The sequence below is a fragment of the Rhinoderma darwinii genome, chromosome 7, assembly GCF_050947455.1.
Source record: "Rhinoderma darwinii isolate aRhiDar2 chromosome 7, aRhiDar2.hap1, whole genome shotgun sequence".
In the NCBI taxonomy this organism is placed as follows: Eukaryota; Metazoa; Chordata; class Amphibia; order Anura; family Rhinodermatidae; genus Rhinoderma; species Rhinoderma darwinii.
Window position 1 is genome coordinate 31,554,603 of NC_134693.1, and position 20,898 is coordinate 31,575,500.

At 44.3% G+C, this 20,898-nt stretch overlaps 1 protein-coding gene across 3 annotated transcripts in view; it reads right to left on the reverse strand.

Annotated features, from left to right (window-relative positions):
• Window positions 1-17,459, reverse strand: part of DHX9 (DExH-box helicase 9) — a 39,367-nt gene extending 21,908 nt beyond the window's left edge. The window contains exons 1-15 of one of the 3 annotated variants that reach the window (XM_075833127.1): window positions 17,371-17,459; window positions 14,287-14,422; window positions 13,103-13,243; window positions 12,830-12,941; window positions 11,536-11,651; window positions 10,926-11,074; window positions 8,354-8,400; window positions 7,537-7,673; window positions 6,662-6,751; window positions 6,282-6,443; window positions 5,991-6,068; window positions 5,648-5,839; window positions 4,723-4,864; window positions 4,544-4,626; window positions 37-193 (exon numbers count right to left, since the gene is read on the reverse strand). In XM_075833127.1, coding sequence (XP_075689242.1) covers window positions 37-193; window positions 4,544-4,626; window positions 4,723-4,864; window positions 5,648-5,839; window positions 5,991-6,068; window positions 6,282-6,443; window positions 6,662-6,751; window positions 7,537-7,673; window positions 8,354-8,400; window positions 10,926-11,074; window positions 11,536-11,651; window positions 12,830-12,941; window positions 13,103-13,243; window positions 14,287-14,397 — 1,717 coding nt within the window. In that variant the 5' untranslated portion in view covers window positions 14,398-14,422; window positions 17,371-17,459. Of the gene's footprint in view, window positions 1-36; window positions 194-4,543; window positions 4,627-4,722; window positions 4,865-5,647; window positions 5,840-5,990; window positions 6,069-6,281; window positions 6,444-6,661; window positions 6,752-7,536; window positions 7,674-8,353; window positions 8,401-8,730; window positions 8,793-10,925; window positions 11,075-11,535; window positions 11,652-12,829; window positions 12,942-13,102; window positions 13,244-14,286; window positions 14,423-17,036; window positions 17,057-17,370 lie in introns of those variants that run through there. The other 2 variants (XM_075833126.1, XM_075833128.1) reach the window with 2 other exon arrangements.
• Between the last annotated feature and the right edge of the window lie 3,439 nt (window positions 17,460-20,898).

Below are 20,898 nucleotides of genomic sequence, written 5' to 3' on the forward strand. Positions count from 1 at the left end.
GAAAAACACAATATGGTGACTGAACAAGAAGCATACCTTGCACAGGAAACGTTCGACCATACACCTCAATGATGGGACAGTTAAAGAAATATTCACAGAACATGCTGGTATCTATAGTGGCTGACATAAGGATAACTCTAATCTCTGGGAAAGCTTGGATCACATCCCGTAGTACCACCAGCAAGAAATCGGTCTTGAGAGAAAGGGGGGAAAAAAAAATTAATGATTACATTTTAAAATAGGAAACATGTAAACAGAAATAAAATAAACCTGAAAATTTGATTTTTCTACTCCGTAAAAGTGGTGAGCACAAATATCTAAATGCTCTCCTTAGTATCTTTGGGGACACAGTAACATGGAATGTCCAGAGGTTGGGCAATAAGAAATGAACCATGCGACACCGCTAACACACCAGCTTGGAGTGCTGTGCAACCAAAGCTAGCATCAGAGGAAGCCGGAAATTAATTTGGTATAACTTTGTGAAGGTAGCAGTCTTCCGAACACGAGACCAAAGATTAGTGTTGCGCCCAGATGGCTTTTTTAGAATGGCCTGTAACACAAAGGGGGGGGGGAAAGAGTCTTGGACTGATACAATTCCAGCATTACAGACCTAATCCAATGAGCTATAGTAGCCTTGGAAGTCACAAAGGCCTTGCACAGCCCCTCTGGGATCACAAAGAGTCAGGGCTATCTGAGTTCTCGCAAGATAGATGCAATCTGCTCTTCTAACCACATTAAGAGAATGAATCGCACACTCCCGCTGGTGAGATGTGGAGGGACAGGAGGAAAGGAGGACAATGTCCGCACTGATGTGAATGGATGAGATCAATTTCAGGAGAAAGGATGAGACCAGTCAGAATACAACCTTATCCCTGCTTATAACCATGAAGGGAGACTTACAGGATAGCGCCGCCAGTTGCAAAACCCATCTGATGGAAGTAATGGCCACAAGGAAGGAATCCTTTGAGGAAAGAAAGCGGAGAGAGATATCCCGCAATGGCTCAAATGGGAATCATGGAGGGTTCTGAGAACAAGGTCAAGATCCAGGGCTCAGAGAAATGCCAAAAAGGTATATTTACCTGTTGGCTAGCATACATTGAAATAGAATAGAGTGGAAAACTAGGCCCAAGCCCTACTTTAGTCCAGACTGCAAAAAAAACAAAAACAAAACACACACCAAAAGGATGGGAATTATGCTGCTCACACTAACAGAAACGTACGTTAGTACAACTTGGCTGACTGAGGGTCCTGGCCTTTAACATTATTGGCTGACAGGTTCAGAAAGACAATAAAATCTCAGAACCACAGCTTAAACAGCCACGCCGTTAAACGAAGCAGAGATAGAGTGTGGTGGAGATGTGGACCTTGCTACAGCGTCTGCCAGCAGATTGACTAGGTCCACGTACCAGATCTGCGAGACCACCAGGAAGAATGGAATGCCTTCTGCCTTGATCCACTTGAGAGCTCTGGTCAGAATTGGAAGAGGAGCAAAGAGATACAGGAATGGGTACCTGTCCCAAGGTGTGACCAGGTCGTCAACTGCAAGAGCCCTGGGATTCCAATCCCTGGCTGCATAGGCTGGCACCTTTTGGTTGAGATAAAACACGAAGAGATCTACGTCTAGATTGCCCCATCTTTGCCAAATTTTGATAAACATGTCTAGATGAAGCAACCATTCTAAGGATGTCTGCAGCCCAGTTGTCCACACGTGGCAAGCAGACTGCTGACAGATCCTGGATCTAACTTTCTGCACAGTGACGAATTTGAGAGGACTCCTAGATGGCAAATCTGCTTTTGGTGTCGCCCAGGTTTAGTCGCTCTGAACTCGGACGACCCTGAAAAAGGTGTCCAATGACAGAGCGCAAGGAATATGGCTCTTAATTCTAGAAGGTTGTTTTGCATCTGTGCTTCATCTTTAGAATTCCCACCCTGAGCCGTGAGAAGGCTGAAAACTGTCCCCCAGCCAGAGAGGATGGCATCCGGCGAGATGTCCAGCCACTGGTAAGACAGAAAGAACCGGCCCTGGGAAAGGGCTGTGGAGGGTCTAACAGAGCAATTTCTGTTGAACCCGTGAGGACAAGAGAGTCAGCTTGTCCAGGGAATTCTTGGATTTCTTCCAGCATGCAAGGATTGTCCTCTAGAGAGACCTAGTTTAAAATTGAGCATAGGGTATGGCTTCGAAAGCCAACACCATCTTGCCCAGCAGTTGAATGCAGAAGCTAACGGGAACTGGGTCCCCTTGACTAAGGAGAGTTACCCCAGCCTGGATGGCCTTAATGTTATCCACCAGAAAGAGAACTCTGGCAGAAAAAGACTCCAGCAGGGTCGAAACGTAGCTTTTGCCTTTTGTATATTCGGAATGAGTTAATAAACACCACAACTTATTGCTACATGGATGCTGTCCTCAAGTTTTTTCACCATGTCGAACACCGGCATCGTCCACATGAGCCAGCCGCATTGCTCGAGTGGAAAGACACCTTCAGGAGGATGTCTTGGGAGTGGAGGTTTTCTGGGTCCTATGGCAACCCTGCCAGGAGGGCTTAGGCTTGAAGGAGGGACATTACGATTTCATGGGACGGCTGGTCCAACACTCTGTCAGGAAGTTACGAAAAAAGCAAAAACCTCGATGACCATTGGGAAGGCTGGTGGCATCGAGGACAGTTCTGAGGCAAGAGGGAATTGATTGCTTGCTACCAGTGTCCTTATAGATTAGCTTGTATAAACATTTACCAAAAAGCCTGCCTCAGGTAAATGGAAGAGCAGTGAAACCTTTTTTGTAAGCAGTATCTGCAGTCCAGGAAATTAGCCAAACTGAGTGGTGTACCACCTCCGAATTAGGGATTGCTCAAGCAGCGTAACCAGCAGACTCCAGGGCAGTCTCACTCAGGAATTTTGTGGCATGGATAAGCTTGGAGGCCAGATCAGTCAGGTCCTCTTGCGGAACTCCCTCATTGATGCCCTGCACAGACGGAACAAGCTTTCCTGACCCAGGAGAAGACAAATGCTTTTTCACAGCGCAGAACCTGACACCATAAAGGAAGATTTGGCTAAGGAATTCAATAGTTTGTCAAGAGGATCCACCAAGGGAGAGACACCCCACTAGGAAACCAAGTCCTCCTGAAAGCAAAACATGTTAGTCCTCTCAGGCAAGCACCTGTCAGGGTGCTTCCATTCTTTGGAGAGGAGATCCTCAAACTCGCTGTGGTTTGGGAAAATGAAATTGTGTCACCGTAATGACACCTCTCCTTGTGAAGGGGAGGGAGGAGTGATCCTTAACACGTAGGGTGTCACTGACCGCACAAAGGAATTCCTGCATAGCTGCTGCCATTTTAGTGTCTTGTTCAGAACCTTATTCATAATCAGTGGATTCCCCAGGGGAGACAGACTGAACCTGCAGAGAGGCAGCTTCACCAGAGCTGGTCAGGGATGCTAGAAAAGAACAAGAGCAGAACGTGTCCCTTGCGCTCTTGGGTCTCTTACGTGGTGCCATTAACACTGGGGAAGATGCCAGAAAGGGCATTGATCTGGGAAGCAATCTGGGATGGCAGGCGTTCCAGAGCCGAGCCATAGTCTGGGAGTCTGGAAAGGTCCCTAAGGCCTGGGTAAAGCACAATGCAGTCAGGTGGAGCCACATTCTAAAGAGGTGCAGTATCCTGTGACTGATGTAAAGCAGTCTTGCTGAGGTCCACGCAGAAGAGGGAGACCGCATACACAAGAGAAAAAATACAGAGACCACAGCGGCAGACAGGCCCAGAGGACGGACATTACCAGAGTAGGCAGAGAAACCGCCAGCCTAATCGTTCGAGAAACGAGGCCCCACCAAGGGCACCGCAGTGAAAAATCTGACCTTTTATTTCTCCCTGGGAATTATTGAGGAGGGCCTCCCCCAGAGCATAAAAGCCTCATTGGGGGGAGGACTAAGCCCCAAATAGCCAAAAGACTCAAGTCGCCAGGAGTGCGCAGGGTCACCTCTTCAGTAATCTCCAACATATATTAAAGGTTACCAGCATGCCATCTGCAGAAGAAGAAAAGGGTTAGATGACCGGCAATAAAGGAAGCGCAGTGCAGAGTACTGACTGACACCCTCACAGGGTTTACTAGGCTGTGCTCCAGACTGCCAATCAACCCTGAACCAACGGGAAATAAATAAAAAAATGGGAGCACACCGGAGAAGCAGGTCATGTCTGCCTCCTATAGACTATAGATACTAGGCTAAAACGGATTAGCTCGGAGTCTGTGGTAAGGGTACGGCCTGCCTGGGCGGAGCCAACACTTTTCCTACCAAGAGTCAATACTCATGGTTCTGCGTCCCCAAATGATATTAACAAAAAATAAAAAATGTAACTGGCATAGCTAAGCTTTAGTATTTTTTATTGAAATTGATCATAGACTAGAATTAACTGTTAGTTTTATTATGCAATATAAACCTACATAAAAAAAAAAAAAGGGGAGATTAAATATTTAACAAATTTGAGAATGGACAAAAGGGACAGGTCCCCTACATACTGCAATTGATTACTAACATAGAGGAAAAGAAACTTACATTAATATCACGCTCATGTATTTCATCAACTATGACGTGACTAATTCCTCGGATTCCAGCCTCCAGTTTCCGCAAGAGCACACCTACAAATATAAGGAGATGAAATGATGGCTTAAAATGTTCACACTTTATACATAGTGAAAAGTACACATGCAGTTACCAAACAGACGGCTACTTACCAACTGTGCAGAACAGTACACTGGCGTGAGGACGAGGGAGCACAGACTCAAAACGCACACTGTAACCACAGCTTTTTCCAATTTCTTCTGCCCTCTCATAAGAAACCCGCTCGGCCACAGATACAGCACTGATTCTACGGGGCTAAAAACAACACTTATTTTTCAGCTATACCTTCTAATATCTTAGGCTCCATTCACATCAGGTTTTGAACCTACGGTGTAAACATACAGTGGGATACGTTGGCCATAGGCGCCAAATGTTTAAAATATATATATATATATACACACATACATACACCGCGCAGTTTATATTTTATTGCAATGTAAGGCTGCACCGTGATGGATCCCCAGCAAAAAAAATTGTGACTATACAGAGCGCCTCCATATCCTAAAGTGACAGAAGGTTCCCTAAAACATCCAGCTGCTTGGCCGGTACCACTGCACCCTCCACAACAGCCATCTTCCCTGCTCCTGTCTCTCAGTTGCTAGGCTAATAGAGAACAATATGCTCTATTCGCTAGCCGAACAGTTCACTTAGAGGGCTCATCTGGGCCTGACAAAGTAGTCAGTGGGTGGAGCTGTGGAGCTTAGCATGTAAGGAGAGGGAGTAGCGCTCGCATTACAGTGAAGCTCCAGTGATAACCAACCGTATATGGACATCAACGTATACAGTAGCATCCATCCCCCATAGGCTATTATGGCATCTGTTAAACGTATACGTTCTTTACTGGACTCTGCGAGAAAAAAATAGCATAGTCTACTATGATATACCTTTTCTTTTTTTGCGGTATACCAACGTATGTTGGCCCAACGGAAATCTTAACTTCTGTTGGGCAATGAGGCCTTATGAACTTATTTAGCGTGTACGTCAGCAGCTTTGTGATCATGACCAAACATGTATAATAGGATTTGCTCATAAACATACCTGAGTCACCACAATGTTACACTGGGCTGCCTGGTCATTCCGAATAAACTCATCTAGAATGTATTGCGGGACTTGTGTGGTTTTGCCACAGCCGGTAGCTCCACGAATGATTACAACAGGATTATTGTGTATCGCATGCATGATGTCATTCTCAAATTTCTTGACAGGCAGGGTTTCCCGCTCTTGCCGAATCTGTGGGATATTTTAATAGATCAGTAAAACTTAATGAAAGTATTACATAATATCAACATGCATCTTATTTACTAACCTATAAGGCAAGTCACAATTCATTGAACCTGTATGTAAAATGGCAAGAATCATTTCTGATACAGCAGTTACTCACCGACTGCAAGTTCTGATCGTGTTCCATTTGGTACATCAGCTCATTCTTCAGGTCTGCACTGATCTGCTCATGGGTTGCCTTAAAAGACAATGGAAAATGTAAACATGAGAAGTTGAAATGGATTTATGGTATTCCAATAAATCACTGCCTTCTTAAAAGCCTTTAAAGTTAGCGCCCACAGTGCCAAGGTTTTAGTTCTTGTTGAATGCATCTGCTTTTCAAAGATTTTTTGAATGTTACGCTAACAAACTTTTTGTTGTAGTAGTAAAAAAAAAAAAACTTAATACTTACAAATGCAAGAGGACCTTCATCAATGTTGCTGCTGGTCCATGGATTCCAGTTCTCCTGTGGCGGTGACCAGGGCACCACGCCAGAAAGATTTTGCCGCTGAGAAGGCTCAAAATGTACCAACTTTCCCAGATTAAGGGACACTGGCTGGCTAGGATCCTGGGGCTGTGAATGATAACAGGATTATACAGAAGAAACGTTACATAACGACTGCTGTGATCATTTTACTGACGGAACAGACAGATGTCATTATTTATTCTAGTACAACTCGTTAAGACGGCAAAAATTAACATGTTAAAAATGAGGACTAAATAACAATCACAAACAATATATAAAAATGTTGTCGTTCGGTTCACTGCTGGACAGGATAAGACCATACTCACTGGATAAGGCAACTCAATGTTCAGCTCTTGTATAACACTGCTCAGTTGCTTTTGAATATCAGGGCCAAGGTTAACTTCATATGGTTCAATCTGTACATATCGAGAAGAAAATGTCAGGTAACATGTGAAAAGAATCTTTCAACTGGAAAGTCAAAGTACTTTATCTTGAAATGTACATCAGAAGAAAACAGTGAAATAAAGCATACACAGCCATTATAATACATTAGATGCAGATGCATATCTTGAAGCCTCTGGGCTATATAATCAAATATAGGTCACAATAGTGGGTTAATGTCACACATTAGGGTGTCCTCTTACGTGCACCCATCATAGTTACAACACGATACATATGAACTCCCATGTAAAGAAGCAAGTCAGTTTGTTTGCACTGAAGCAAAACCTATTTCAGCAAACATACTACAGTTGGGCTAGAAAAATCCCATTCCCTATGGAGAGTAGAAAATCACCCCTAGAAAAAAAAGAATCAGCAACACACTATTTTTGGGAAAGGGAAGACCCTACTATGATCACTAAGAAGATGAGGCCTAAGTTGACTACTGGGGAAGTGGGGGGCCTGCTCTTACGCTTAGGAAGTGGAGAGGACAGGACACAATTTGTATGGTAGATTCACATAGGCTGTTAATGGTATGAATGAGAAAATTGAATATTGCAAGTATGTACGTGCGTTTTTACATGTGAAGCATGCGTAGAGGTTTTTATAGTGACCTGTAAATACGGATACGTTTGCAGTGTGGAACCAGCCCAAGAACGTGTCCTTATTGGCTCCTAAATTTTAAAACTGGCTCCTAGACCTGGCTGACCTGAAACACAAGACTATACAAATTTTATTCAACTGCTTATTGTGAGAAACTCACCGATTCACCTTCCTTTTTTCTAGTTTGTCCAGAGTATGCTTCAATAACACTCAAGTGATACAACTGCCGCACAACCGACAGAGCACAAGACTGTGCAGCCAACCTTTTGTTAGATCCATGTTCTCGGGCATGTATGGCTGTAAAACAAAAGTTGTACTGGTGACAACACAAACATATTGTCTTTTCTTGTTCATTTAATTGGGAGACACAGGTACCATGGTAAAACCTATGCAGGAAAAAATAGATAAACTAATGCAAACTGTTGAGCCACCATCACTTTCAGTAACTTGCAACCAAGGGCAGCATCTGCTGATGCAAATGTGTGCACCTCTAAAAATGTGTAAGGGCGGGGGGGGGGGGGGGGGGTCTTAACAAAAAAAAAAAATGGAAAGAGACCTTGATAACCAGGTGGGGGTACAGCCTTCATCAAAGGAGCAAACTTTTTTTTCTTAGTGTCAGCATCCTAGTGGCTGCGCCTATATCCCATGGTTTCTGTGTCCACTTCCCACTCCAAAAACATACCGATGGGTAAATTGGCCCTTGTGTGCATCTGCCTGAGTTAGGGAAGTCAAACTGCAAGCGCTAGTGGAACTGCGGTGATTGATGCACAGCGCTTGTGAATATGTTGCCGCCAAATAAGCAGGAGGAAATAAGTGTCTCCTAGTTTTGTTAATGTGTAATGTTATGCAGTACCTCCCAAAACTAGCAGATGGCAGCAGATGTGCAATTTGATAGCAAACTACAGCAGTCAAAAAGCAAAGTGTCGGTCCCAAAAATCCACCCCAGAAAATTCCAGACAAAATTTATATAAACTTACTGCGTCCAAGCTGCTTAATATATAAGTTCATTTCAGCAAAAAAGCTCCTGCAATGACAGATAGATGTTTACATTTCATATACAGCAAACAATGTCTCTACCCACCCAGAAAACAGCAAGTGAATTACCTTGGTTAAGGAGGATGTTTCAATATTCAACATATGGGGCTTATAACCAAATACATACATATACACACATACACGGCACATTATTGTGGAGTTAGTTGAACCACATTTTTTTCAGCACAAAATTTAATGTACAAAATACATAAATAATATAACAAAAACCATTGCTCTCACACAATCCACCATCAGTTGTTAGTCACATCCTTTGCCATTACAGGGGACCAGCCAGTCTTTCAACCAAAGTGTCACTGACCTGCAGATCTCTCCCTAGCAGACAGCGCCTGTGTGTTTCTCAGACAGCCTTTTGTTCACCTGAAGAGAGTGACACCAGGAATCAGCAAGCAGCAATTCACATGGGATAACTTAGTCCAGCCTAAGTATTAGCCCATGCTTAAAGAAAAAAAAAGCCGATTCCTGCAGTCACAATATTTCTTCCCAGTAACCGTAGCCTGTTATGTTTAGCTGTTCATACAGAAACAGAAAACATGATGCAATGAAAGTGAATAAAGTACATGAAATTATTCTGGAGGGAGATAAAAATATAAAAAAGGATTTTAAGTAATGTAACCTGTTATGCCCCATTATTTTATTATTAAGTGGTTTCATTATGATAGTGCAATTTTGAGGTGTACGAGTTTTACTGGGAGCAACAGAGGTGCTCCCTGTAATGCTCTGTTACAACGACAGGCTGAGAAACACACATGCATTGTGACAGGACCGCACAGAGGAGCTGGTAGTATAGCTAAGCATATTGGGAACAACGTCATTCTTTTGGGTGTATTTGCCGGCAGTGTGCTGCAGATAAACCACACATATTTGAGCATGAATTGTCTTGACTATGAGGTTTTTGGACACACGTATTAGAGGGGTTTTCCCATCTTAGACATTGATGGCATAACCACAGAATGTGACAAATGTCTGCCAGATGTGGGTCCTAGCTCTGGGATTAGAAACTATATTGAGAACGGGGGTCTCCCGAACTGCTTCGGCAGCCGCTGTCTGCAGAATCAGGCAGGTGACTAATGGAGAGGGCCACGCGTGCACCTAGCTCTCTCCAGTCTGTTCAATGTGTGTCACGGAAACAGCCGCGCAACCTCTGCTTTTCCCATAACAACCGTACAACACAATGGAGCCACGTTCACGTGCGACCCTCTCTCGACTAGCCCCCGTCCGGTTTCTGCAGCTGCCGAAACAGGTGTTGGGAGGCCTCTGTTGTCAATAGAGTTGCGAGTCCCAGAGATGGGACTTGCATATATCAGACATTTACAGCATGTCCTGTAGATATGCTATAAATGTCTAAGATGGGAACACCCCTTTAATATGTTTTACCTGTAATGGAAGTGTGGCACAAAACCACATTGCAAAACCATAACAATTCACAATTAAAAGGCATGGAGTTTTGCTGCGCTGTTTTTGACCACGGGGCACACTACCAACAACATATACTCCATTACCTGAGTCCTAATTACTTAAAACAAAAGAGGAATAGAGAGTGAAATCTGTTCATCTCGTTGTACCAACCACCCAGGAGGTGGATAACCTACCGTCTATGTCCCATTACTGCAGAGGGAGAAAAGAATATTATGCATTGTGCAGGCTGAACCAACGTTCATGGAGACGCACCCTGTTAATATGTAAAAGATGCACCCTGCTCATATAAAAAAAACACAAAATTACAAGCAGTGTACTATGCAAGTAGTGGGAACTGTCAACATATAGGCAACATAAAGAGTTATATAGTTATATTTGAGCTGCTTAATATCCAGAAATATTTAAGTCAATATGCTGAATAATGTGCGAGTCTGTGTGACTTGAGAGTATTTTTACTGTTGACTTTCAGACCCCACTACAGTAGTTCCCTTGACTTCCCCACACACACACGCTTCGCTGATCCTGCATGTTTATTTTAATGAGACGTGAATAAGCCACATTTGGCAATGGCTTATTTCCGGTGGGAAGAAAGGATTGAGAATGTTAAACTCCAACATGCTCAATCCTTCTTTCCCTAGACATCTGCTCATCGGGGGAGTCAGGTGGCCCCCATACACATTAGATTGTTGGCTGACCCTGCTTAAATCAATGGGTTTGGCCGAGACTTCTCTAATGTATATAGGCACCATAAAGAGGCTGTCACCAGTTTATAACTGCCCTATCTTCTAAATAATCTAATCACAGACACACGCTGTTTGACCACTTGGCCATATAGTAAAACACGCCCAGTTGTCCATTGAGAAACTCATTAGCATAAAGCGAATAGGTCATAACTCCGTCAAAAATGATAGTTTTTCAAAATAAAAAACACTGCTGTAATCTACATTACAGCGCCGATCACATCATGTACAATATAAGGAATTTATAATCTGGTGACAGAGCCGCTTTAAATCAAGATCTGTGAATGTTGTGGAACAGCCCGAGAATTCACTTAAACTTAGTAGATGATGTCCAAACCTGTTATGATCAGGTCCCACTTCTGAGTACTTGTAATCGCCTTGTGACTTTTCCTTTTGGAAAAATTGATTGAGACGACCTTTTGCATTTTCAAGAGTCCAATTCCCATGCAAACCTGCATTCAAGTCCACTTCTTCAGATTCCAGCGTCTAAACAGAGAGAAAAATAAATAAATCTATCTATAGGTAGAGATAAGCAGCACTCTGCGACAGATTCCAACACGGTAATGGGTGCAAGCAGGTAATCCAGATCCGTGGATTATAAGACAAACGAAAGAAATCTCACAGCACTCCGATGGTTCCAAAAAGTGTGATTTATTCAGTCAAGAGCTGCAACATTTCCGTCCTGCTATAGGACCTTGAAAAAGGTCCTATAGCAGGACGGAAACGTTGCAGCTCTTGACTGAATAAATCACATACTTTTTGGAACCATCGGAGTGCTGTGGGATTTCTTTCATTCATAATTTATATATATATATATAAAAATAAAACACCAAGAGTAATGCAGACCACGCTAGCGGAGAATGATGGTAATGTGAACAGAGCCTTACATCGAATACTTAGATCACTGAAGTCTAAAATGTTTGGTCGGTCAAAAATGACTAACATACCGCCTGAGCATCCTGTTCATCTTTTTTGGCATAGTAGTCCTTCAGATTGGCTCCACGGTCCCAGTTTGCACCACCAGTCTGTGGACCATACCCTGAGCTGCCTGAAAACTGTGCTCCTTCATGGGAAAAAATAAAAATGACATAAGACATTTAACTTAAACATTGTAAAAAAAACACGAAAAAAAACCCCCAAAAAAACACAGGCACCCATTAGCGACATCCGTCGTACATGTACGACGGGTGTGCGCTATCCCAATATGGCTCCGGCTCAGGAGCAGAGCTGTTTTTATACAGCGGACTCCGGTCTGCAAGATAACTCCAAACCCGACTGTTTAACCCCCTCAGATGTCGCGGTCAATAGTGTAATTATTCACAGGACCCCGCACCAATCAGCTGCTCTGGCTGCCTCCAGGCACCGGACGTCGATACCGGAAGCAGATGGCTCCGGTCACAGAATAGCGGCCGAACTGCAGATCTGTTCCTCTTCAAGTGAATAGGAGCAAAGCTGCAGTTCTGCAGCACGGCCACTATGCAGTGTACGGCTCTATCTGCTTCCGGCTCCAAAGACTGCATAACATCCGGTGCCTGGAGGAAGCTGGAGCAGCTGATCGGTACGGGGTCTGGGTGTCAGACACGCACTGATCATATATTGATGATCTATCCTGTGGACAGGTCATCAGTAGTATGTGCCTGGGCAACCCCTTTAATGAATAAAATGGAAAATAAGACACAAAATACAATAAAAGCACCCTTGAGCTATATATGAGCAAGTTTATATAATGTGAAGGTGATGCTCAATTACAAGAAAAAGTAGGTGAACCCTTTTGCACTACCTGGATTTCTGCATTGATTACTAATAAAGTGCGGTCCACAGGATCTGCCATAAATGACCAATAGGTGCGAGCCGCAAAGGTCGGGCCTGCACCTCTCTCTAGAACAGGGACCCCCTGACTCCCATCCTACCTCACCCAACTGGGATCCAGAATGTGAGTTACGAGGTGGCAGGGAGCACAGAAAACAGCCGAACTGCAATGTTTCCATAACTCCAATACAGGTGAACAGGAGTTACGAAAACAGCATAGCTAGCTGTGCTACACTGCTTTGGGTTTTCAGTATAACATATGGTACAATAAATAGTGCTGTTAAAAACTACAACTCATCCTGCAAAAAAACAAGCCCTCATACGATTGGGTAGACATATAAATATAAAAAGATGGGGAGAAAAAAATGAAAATGCAAAAAATGGCTTTGGTGGCAAGGAGTACAATCTCATGCTACCATTATTGACACTTACCACTGCCTTCAGCTTTTAGGGCCAAGTGTGGTGGCAGAGGTCCTCCAGAGGGGCCATCAACTCCTTCATTTTTGATTCCTTGAAATTCATCTGTTGAATCTGTCTGGCCAGCCTGCAATAAAGATTCAGATCAATGTTATCAATTGAAAAGATTACCCCTGATAATGTAAACCAGAATAATCATTTTCTAAAACATGCATAAGAAAGGTGAATTTTTTTATTACTTATAGGTTTTAATATATTTTCTAAAAGATAAATCCAGAATCCACCTACCCCAAGTGCCGGCACTTCATCACTCCTGACTTCTCCAATTCTAACCAGGTAGTTCACGAAGTCGCGAGCCGCATTACTCTGAGCATCCTTCTTGTTTGAAGAGTTTCCCATGCCTGTGTAGTTGTGGCCGTCCACACGAACCTATTGAAAGAAAGCTAATAAAATAGAGCCTCCTTTTCCAGTAACAAAACAATCCTTAGGTCTAGTTCACACAGTTTTTTTTGCAGGCAAAAAAAAAATCTGCCTCAGAATTCCTTCAGGAATTTTGAGGCAGATTTTTAACTGCCTACACTTTTTTGCCACGTTTTTTCGCAACATTTTTCGCCCACAGCCATTGAAGATAATGCATGCAAAAAATGCTGTGATAAATGCTCGGAAACAAGCACCGCAGGTTTTTTTCTCCCTCCCATTAATTTCAATGGGAGGTCAGAGGCTAAAACCGCAGCAAGAAAGGATAAGCCGCTGCCTATCCCGCTGAGAGACGCTCAGGAAAAAAAAAATGTCTCAATCAATGTGAGGCAGTTTCATAAGTTTTTTTTACGCTGATTCCGACGCGGTTTCCGTGAACTACCCCTTACTGTCAGCTATAGATAATGAGCCGATATCCATTTAACAAAGTTGCCTGGCAGCTTTACATCATTAAGCGTTCATTAAAACTCGTATACAGAAATGAAAAGCAACAACTCTGAATATATTTGCTTTAACTATAGTATAGGCACGTGTGACATAAGACAAAATTATTATGTTTAGTGAGAATATAAAAAAAGTCAAATCCCCAACAATGGTATGGTCCGAAGACTCTGTCCACATCTGCATTGGAGGACTAGTTAGGGGCTCCCATCGCAGATCCGGCAGAGGTTACTGGTAAGAACAGCGCTGTATGCTGCGCTATTGTTTCTGGTAAAACCACAGACACTCGATAGAACCCATTAAATTCAAGGAGTTCCGTCGGCCGCCGTCTGTGTCCGTGGTGTAACGGAACCACCACTTCCGGTTTCCCCCTGTTCTGATGGAGCAGAACAACAGAATGACCCAACGCAGGTGTGAACGTAGACTAATCCATTACCTGACAGTTACCTAGTGGGGTCAGTCGCTGGTAGCATAAAAGCTCCGGACACTCACTAAGTCACGGAAAACACCAATAAGAATAAACAGTAAAAATCCCAATGTCGAGAACGCTTTACCTCACACACAAACTTCTGTCGAATCTTATTTCCCGCTGAACGGATCTCATAGTTTGGAGTAACTTTCTTCTTTCCACACCAAGCGTATAAAAAATTCTTAACGTCAGCCATGATGGTACAAAGGATTTCTTGTGACCTAGAACATAGACAACAGTGTCAATACGAATACACAAAACCGAGAGAGACAGTGCATTATTGCGCAGGTCCCCTAGTAGCAGGGAAATGTAGGATACAGATTCTGTTATCAATACTAATAAGTTATATTTTCTTTAAAGGGTTATTCCAAAAATTATAAATTATCACCTGTGCACTGGATAGGCGAACATTTTCTTATTGCTGGGGGCCCCTACCAATCGTGAAAACGGGGGTCCCAAACCACCAGATCCTACTCACTGCTCGACCGCAGTGAGGAGGAGCTTTAACGAAGCGGTAGTTGAGCATACACCCACCGCTCCATTCATTATAAGAATTACGGACACAGCCGAGCGCTGTACTCGGCTGTATCTGCCAATCCGATAAACTTTGAACGGAGCGGCAGGACGCATGCTTGACCGCCGCTCAGGTCAGTGTCCTCCTCACTGCGGTTGAGTAGGCGAGACCTCTGTTCTCACGATCTGGGGGTCCCAGCAGTGGGGCTGACAGCGATGAGAAAATGATCACCTATTATATGGATAGGTGATCATTTATGATCTTGGGAATTACTCTTCGAGGAAAAATTTTCAGGTCTTGAAGCATCTCTCATCAGAACTTCTCATATTTTAGGTCCACTAGACTGGGCAGATGAAGTGTAAGGCTGGGTTCACACGAGCATGTTACGTCCGTAATGGACGGAAGGTATTTCGGCCGCAAGTCCCGGACCGAACTCAGTGCAGGGAGCCGGGCTCCTAGCATCATAGTTATATACGATGCTAGGAGTCCCTGCCTCTCCGTGGAACTACTGTCCCGTACTGAAAACATGATTACAGTACGTGACAGTTGTCCCGCAGCGAGGCAGGGACTCCTAGCGTCGTACATAACTATGATGCTAGGAGCCCGGCTCCCTGCAGTGTGTTCGGTCCGGGACTTGCGTCAAATTTACGTTCCGTCCATTACGGACCGAACATGCTCGTGTGAACCCAGCCTTAGAAGTCAGGATCAAACCGTTGACTGCAGACAGTTTCTTCACACATCTGCGTCCAGGTAAACAGCTCAGGACACACGGACAGAAACTGGCACAATGGAACAGTGGAGCAGCTGCCCAGAGCAATTACATGGCTACTTTTGTTTTCAATAAGGCCTCGTAAAAATGAAATCTAGAATCTGACTGGTTTCTAGGAGAACCTGCTCCACTTTTCCTGAGTCAGATTTGAACGTTTCTCCCTCACTAATGTTTATACTTGCTGCTGGTCCTGAGCACCAAATACAAAACATGTGATTATATGAAAACCTGCTGACGGGGACCATGTCCAAAATACTATGAGAAATGTGACTTCAGGTTCCCATTCCAATAAGTCCTAAGTGTTAAATATGAAGTCTTCAGTAATAAAACACCCTATAAATATAGGTTAGGCCTAGTTCACAGAGCTGTTTGCAGGCAGAAAAACCTGAAGGAATTTTGAGGCAGATTTTCATCTGCCTGCACTTTCTTTGCAGCGTTTTTTTCGCCCGCGGCCATTGAATGGTGCAGGCAAAAAACGCAGCGCAAACCGCTTTCTCTGCCTCTCATTGATGTTACCAGGTCAGTGACAGAAACGCAGGAAGAAAGAGCATGTCGCTTTATCAATGGGAGGCGATTTTCGGACATTTTAGTGCAAATTCTGCATCAAAAATAGCATCAACATCACCAAAAAACTCAGTGTGAACTAAGCCTTGGGGTAAGTTCACACAGATTTTTTTTATTTCCTAAAGGAATTTTGAGGCATATTTTAAACTGCCTGCACTATTTTTTCCCGGTTTTTTTTGTCCAACACCTCCCTTGCAGCAAAGGGGACTGAACACGGTTGTGTGCATTTAGTCTTAAACTGTGGGGGTTTTTTTCGTCCGTGTGTGATCAGCAATTTTGTGAAAAGCACACGGACCTATTCATGTATATGGCCCCGTGCACAAGTGATGGTCACAGATCCGTGTGGGGACAGCAAAGTGCCAAAAATCAGGACACGTCATTTCACTGTTTGTAATTGCTGATCGTGTGACATCAAATCTAGCCTTCCTTATTTTGGCGGATCAGTGAACACGGATGACACACGGATAGACTATGGAAGGTTTTTTTTTTTGCGGACTAACGGACCGTAAATACAGACAACACGTCCATCGTTTTGCAGGTCATGTGCATTAGGCTCTGTTCACACTGCAATGTATGTTCGGCATATGCACCGGCATAGTATGAATAAGGCCCCATAGACCCAATGTATGCCAGAAGTTCACTGTATTGAGTAGCGTAAATGACTGGGATTTCAATACAATGGCATTTAAGTAAAAATAATTAAAACTGTGGTAAACTTTTGCCACCGGCAATTACGTGAATGAGGATCCCGTGCCCCTTGTTTGGATGGAGGACACGTGTGCGACACCACACCATTAATTGCCAACGGGACTGACGGGCTACCGTGCGCCAACCCCTTTAAATGAGAACTTTCGTGGTGATCTTCCAGAGGTAAAAAAAAAAAACACCTCATGGGTTGCTAAGGGTAACTGCTCCACTTTTCTTGCCCTAGTTCCAAAAAAAGTTCCCCCATCAAATCACACAATAGATTTCTATAGGAGCTGCTTACATCATTCACACACATGGTCATCAGGAGTAACGGCCAGTCTCTCCCGAGTCTCAAATGGCTGATAACAGAGTACAATAGTGTATTCAACGGCTATCATGTCGACAATATAAAGTAGACTGCTCGAATCCCAACAACGTGCAACCAGCGAGATCATCAATGCAAGACGCATAAGATTACGGAACAGACATACGGCATATCGTGAACGGTAATTATTAATCCACAATCTACGCGGAAACTCATTCATAAATCACGACATATAAACGCAGCGCCGATATAGCACGGGTTAAAAAATATATATACAAAACCGATTGCATGCAACGTATTCAACACTCACCAGGATTTCCGCGCCTCAGAATCACAGGCCACTGGTCACAATACAACCACGAACAAAATGGCCGCGCAGATTCAACACGCAGAACGTCGAAGCACTGTGCGCACGCGCAAATCTCTATTGGCCAATCGTAAGTAGGAACCTTGAACCGGAAGTTGTATTTTGCTGGGGGAGGTGAATAGTCAGCGACATATTTGAAAAGGGCGTCTTGGAATAAATAATAAATAGCGCTGAAAAAAATGCAGTCAGCAAAGTACAATTTTTCTTCAACAGCTGTTTATTATTTCCGCATATACTGTGGAGGTGGTTACTTAAAAACAAATATAACTGCAAATCATAAGCCGTTTTGTTGCCTATAGCAACCAATCAGATGATAGTATAGCTGTAAGGGTATGTTCACACGGCCTATTTACGGACGTAAATCGGGCGTTTTTGCCCCGAATTACGCCCGAAAATAGCGCCTCAATAGCGCTGACAAACATCTGCCCATTGAAAGCAATGGGCAGACGTTTGTCTGTTCACACGAGGCGTATATTTACGCGCCGCTGTCAAATGACGGCGCGTAAATTGACGCCCGCGTAGAAGAAGTGACCTGTCACTTCTTTGGCCGTAATTGGAGCCGCTATTCATTGACTCCAATGAATAGCAGCGCTAATTACGGCCGTAATTGACGCGGCGTTCAAGCGCCTGCACATGCCGGTACGGCTGAATTTACGGGGATGTTTTCAGGCTGAAACATTCCCGTAATTTCAGCCGTTACGGACCCCCGCCGTGTGAACATACCCTAAGGGTATGTGCACACACACACTAATTACGTCCGTAATTGACGGACGTATTTCGGCCGCAAGTACCGGACCGAACACAGTGCAGGGAGCCGGGCTCCTAGCATCATAGTGATGTACGACGCTAGGAGTCCCCGCCTCGCTGCCGGACAACTGTCTACTGTGATCATGATTACAGTACGGGACAGTTGTCCTGCAGCGAGGCAGGGACTCCTAGCATCGTACATCACTATGATGCTAGGAGCCCGGCCCCCTGCAGTGTGTTCGGTCCGGGTCTTCCGGCCGAAATACGTTCCGTACATTACGGACGTAACATGGTCGTGTGAACCCATAGTTTACCAGACACGGCATCTAGAGTTCTGTAGCAGCTGTGCCTGGGACTACAGCTTATCTGTAGCCCAGTTCTTATGCACATGAATGGGCCCGGAATTGCAAACCAGGCATAGCGGCTATGGAAGTGCACGGCCCCGTGCTTGGTAAACTACAAAGCGGCAATGGCGTTCGTTGTCACGGCCCCTACAGTCAGCTAATCGGTGGCAATGCCGAGAGTCAGACTACCGCCAATCTGATATTGATGACCTATTCTAATGATATACCATTAATTTAAAAGTCCAGGAGAAATTAGGGTATGTTCGCACGCAGTGGTTTCAGACGTAATTCGGGAATTTTACGCCTCGAATTACGCCTGAAAAATGCCCCTAATATGCCGATAAACATCTGCCCATTGCTTTCAATGGGAATTATGATGTTCTGTTCCCACGAGCCTTTATTTTACGCGTCGCTGTCAAAAGACAGCGCGTAAAATGGCGGCTCGTCAAAGGAAGTGCAGGACACTTCTTGGGACATTTTTGGATGCGTTTTTCATTCATTCTATAAAAGCCTCACGGGATAAAGACACCTCCGGCTCCCATTGAAATCAATGGGAGGCATTTTCGGACGGTCTTTGACGAGTTTTGCAGCGCGGTTTCCGCGTAAAAAAAAACTGTGTGAACATACCCTAAGGGTATGTTCACACGCTTAACAAAAACGTCTGAAAATACAGAGCTGTTTTCAAGGGAAAACAGCTCCTGATTTTCAGACGTTTTTTGAGCAACTCTCGTTTTTCGTGGCGTTTTTTACGGCCGTTTTTGGAGCATGAAAAACAGCTCCAAAAACGTCCCAAGAAGTGTCCTGCACTTCTTTTGACGAATCGTCATTTTACGCGCCGTCTTTTGAAAGCGACACGTAAAATTACACCTCGTTATGTATGGGGATGATCGATCGTCACTACAATCGTTCGTCCCCATACATTTCCATCATGTTGGCTGCACAGGGAGATGTGCTGCCGACTAGCAACCATTTTAATGGCCGCATAAACTAGCTAGACACAGACAAGGGAACGATCAGGAATGAGTCTTCACATTAATAAGGCCTTATTTACACAAACGTGTTTCACGTCTGTGATACGCTCGTGAAAATCACACGCATCGCATGGACCTATGTAAGTCAATGGGGCCGTTCAGACATTCTGTGTTTTTCACGCAGCGTGTGTCCACTGCGTGAAACACTGCATGTCCCATACGTTAGTGTTTTTTGCGCATCACGCACCCATTGAAGTCAATGGGTGCGTGAAAATCACGTACAGCACATGGACGCACTTCCGCGTGCTGCGCGTGATTCGCAGAACAGTTATTCAAGAAATGAAGGGAAAAATAAAACCACCTCCTTCATTTCATTTTCTAAACATCAAAACCGCGTGTCAGAAGGAAGGCATATGCACGAAAATCACACAGCGACACACCAAACACTGATGACACACGGAACTGCAACGTGCAAAAAAAAAAAAAAGGCAGCGTTTTTTGCACGCGCAAAATGCACACATTAGTGTAAATAAGGCCTAAGAGTATGTTTTCAGGCGTATTTCGGACCGTTTACGCCTCAAAAAACGCCTAAAAATCAGAGGTTGTTTTCTCTGAAAACAGCTCCGTATTTTCAGACGTTTTTGGTAAAGCGTGTGAACATACCCTAATGCTCGTTTGTCCAATCATTGGCCTGTGTAAAAGGGCTGGATCCACGCACCGCATAAGGCCTCATGCACACGACCGTAGCCATGTGCACGGCCGTGATTTCCGGGTCGGCCCGGCCACGGAATGACAGCTGCGAGCCGCCCGCAAATCGCAGGCTGTGCACATGGCCGCGGCCATTATTTTCAATGAGCCCGGACCGCAGAACACGGTCGTAATAAGACAGGTCCGTTCTTTCTGCGATGCGGGCTCCGGGGCCATGCACAGACCGTGAAAACCACGGTCGTGTGCATGGCCCCATAGGACTGAATGGGGCCGCAATTCTCCCGTGGATTTTCGGGGGAATTGCGGCTGCAAAAGCACGTTCGTGTGCATGGGGCCTAAGGGTATGTTCTGTTCACATGGCCTATTTTCGTCCGTTTTTCATAAACGCCAGAAAAACCGGAAGCAGAACGCCTCCAAACATCTGCCCATTGATTTCAATGGGAAAAACGGCATTCTATTCCGAAGGGCCATTTTTTTAAGCCACTCGCGATTTTCACAGCGTTTTTTTTTTTTTAACGTGGCTGTTTTGAAAAACGCCCGTGAAAAAAATGGCCCGTCGGAACAGAACGCCGTTTTTCCCATTGAAATCAATGGGCAGATGTTTGGATGCATTCTGCTTCCAATTTTTCAGCTGTTTTTCGGGATGTGTACGGGCAGAAAAACGTCTGAAACCACTCCGTGTGAACATACCCTTATGCGGT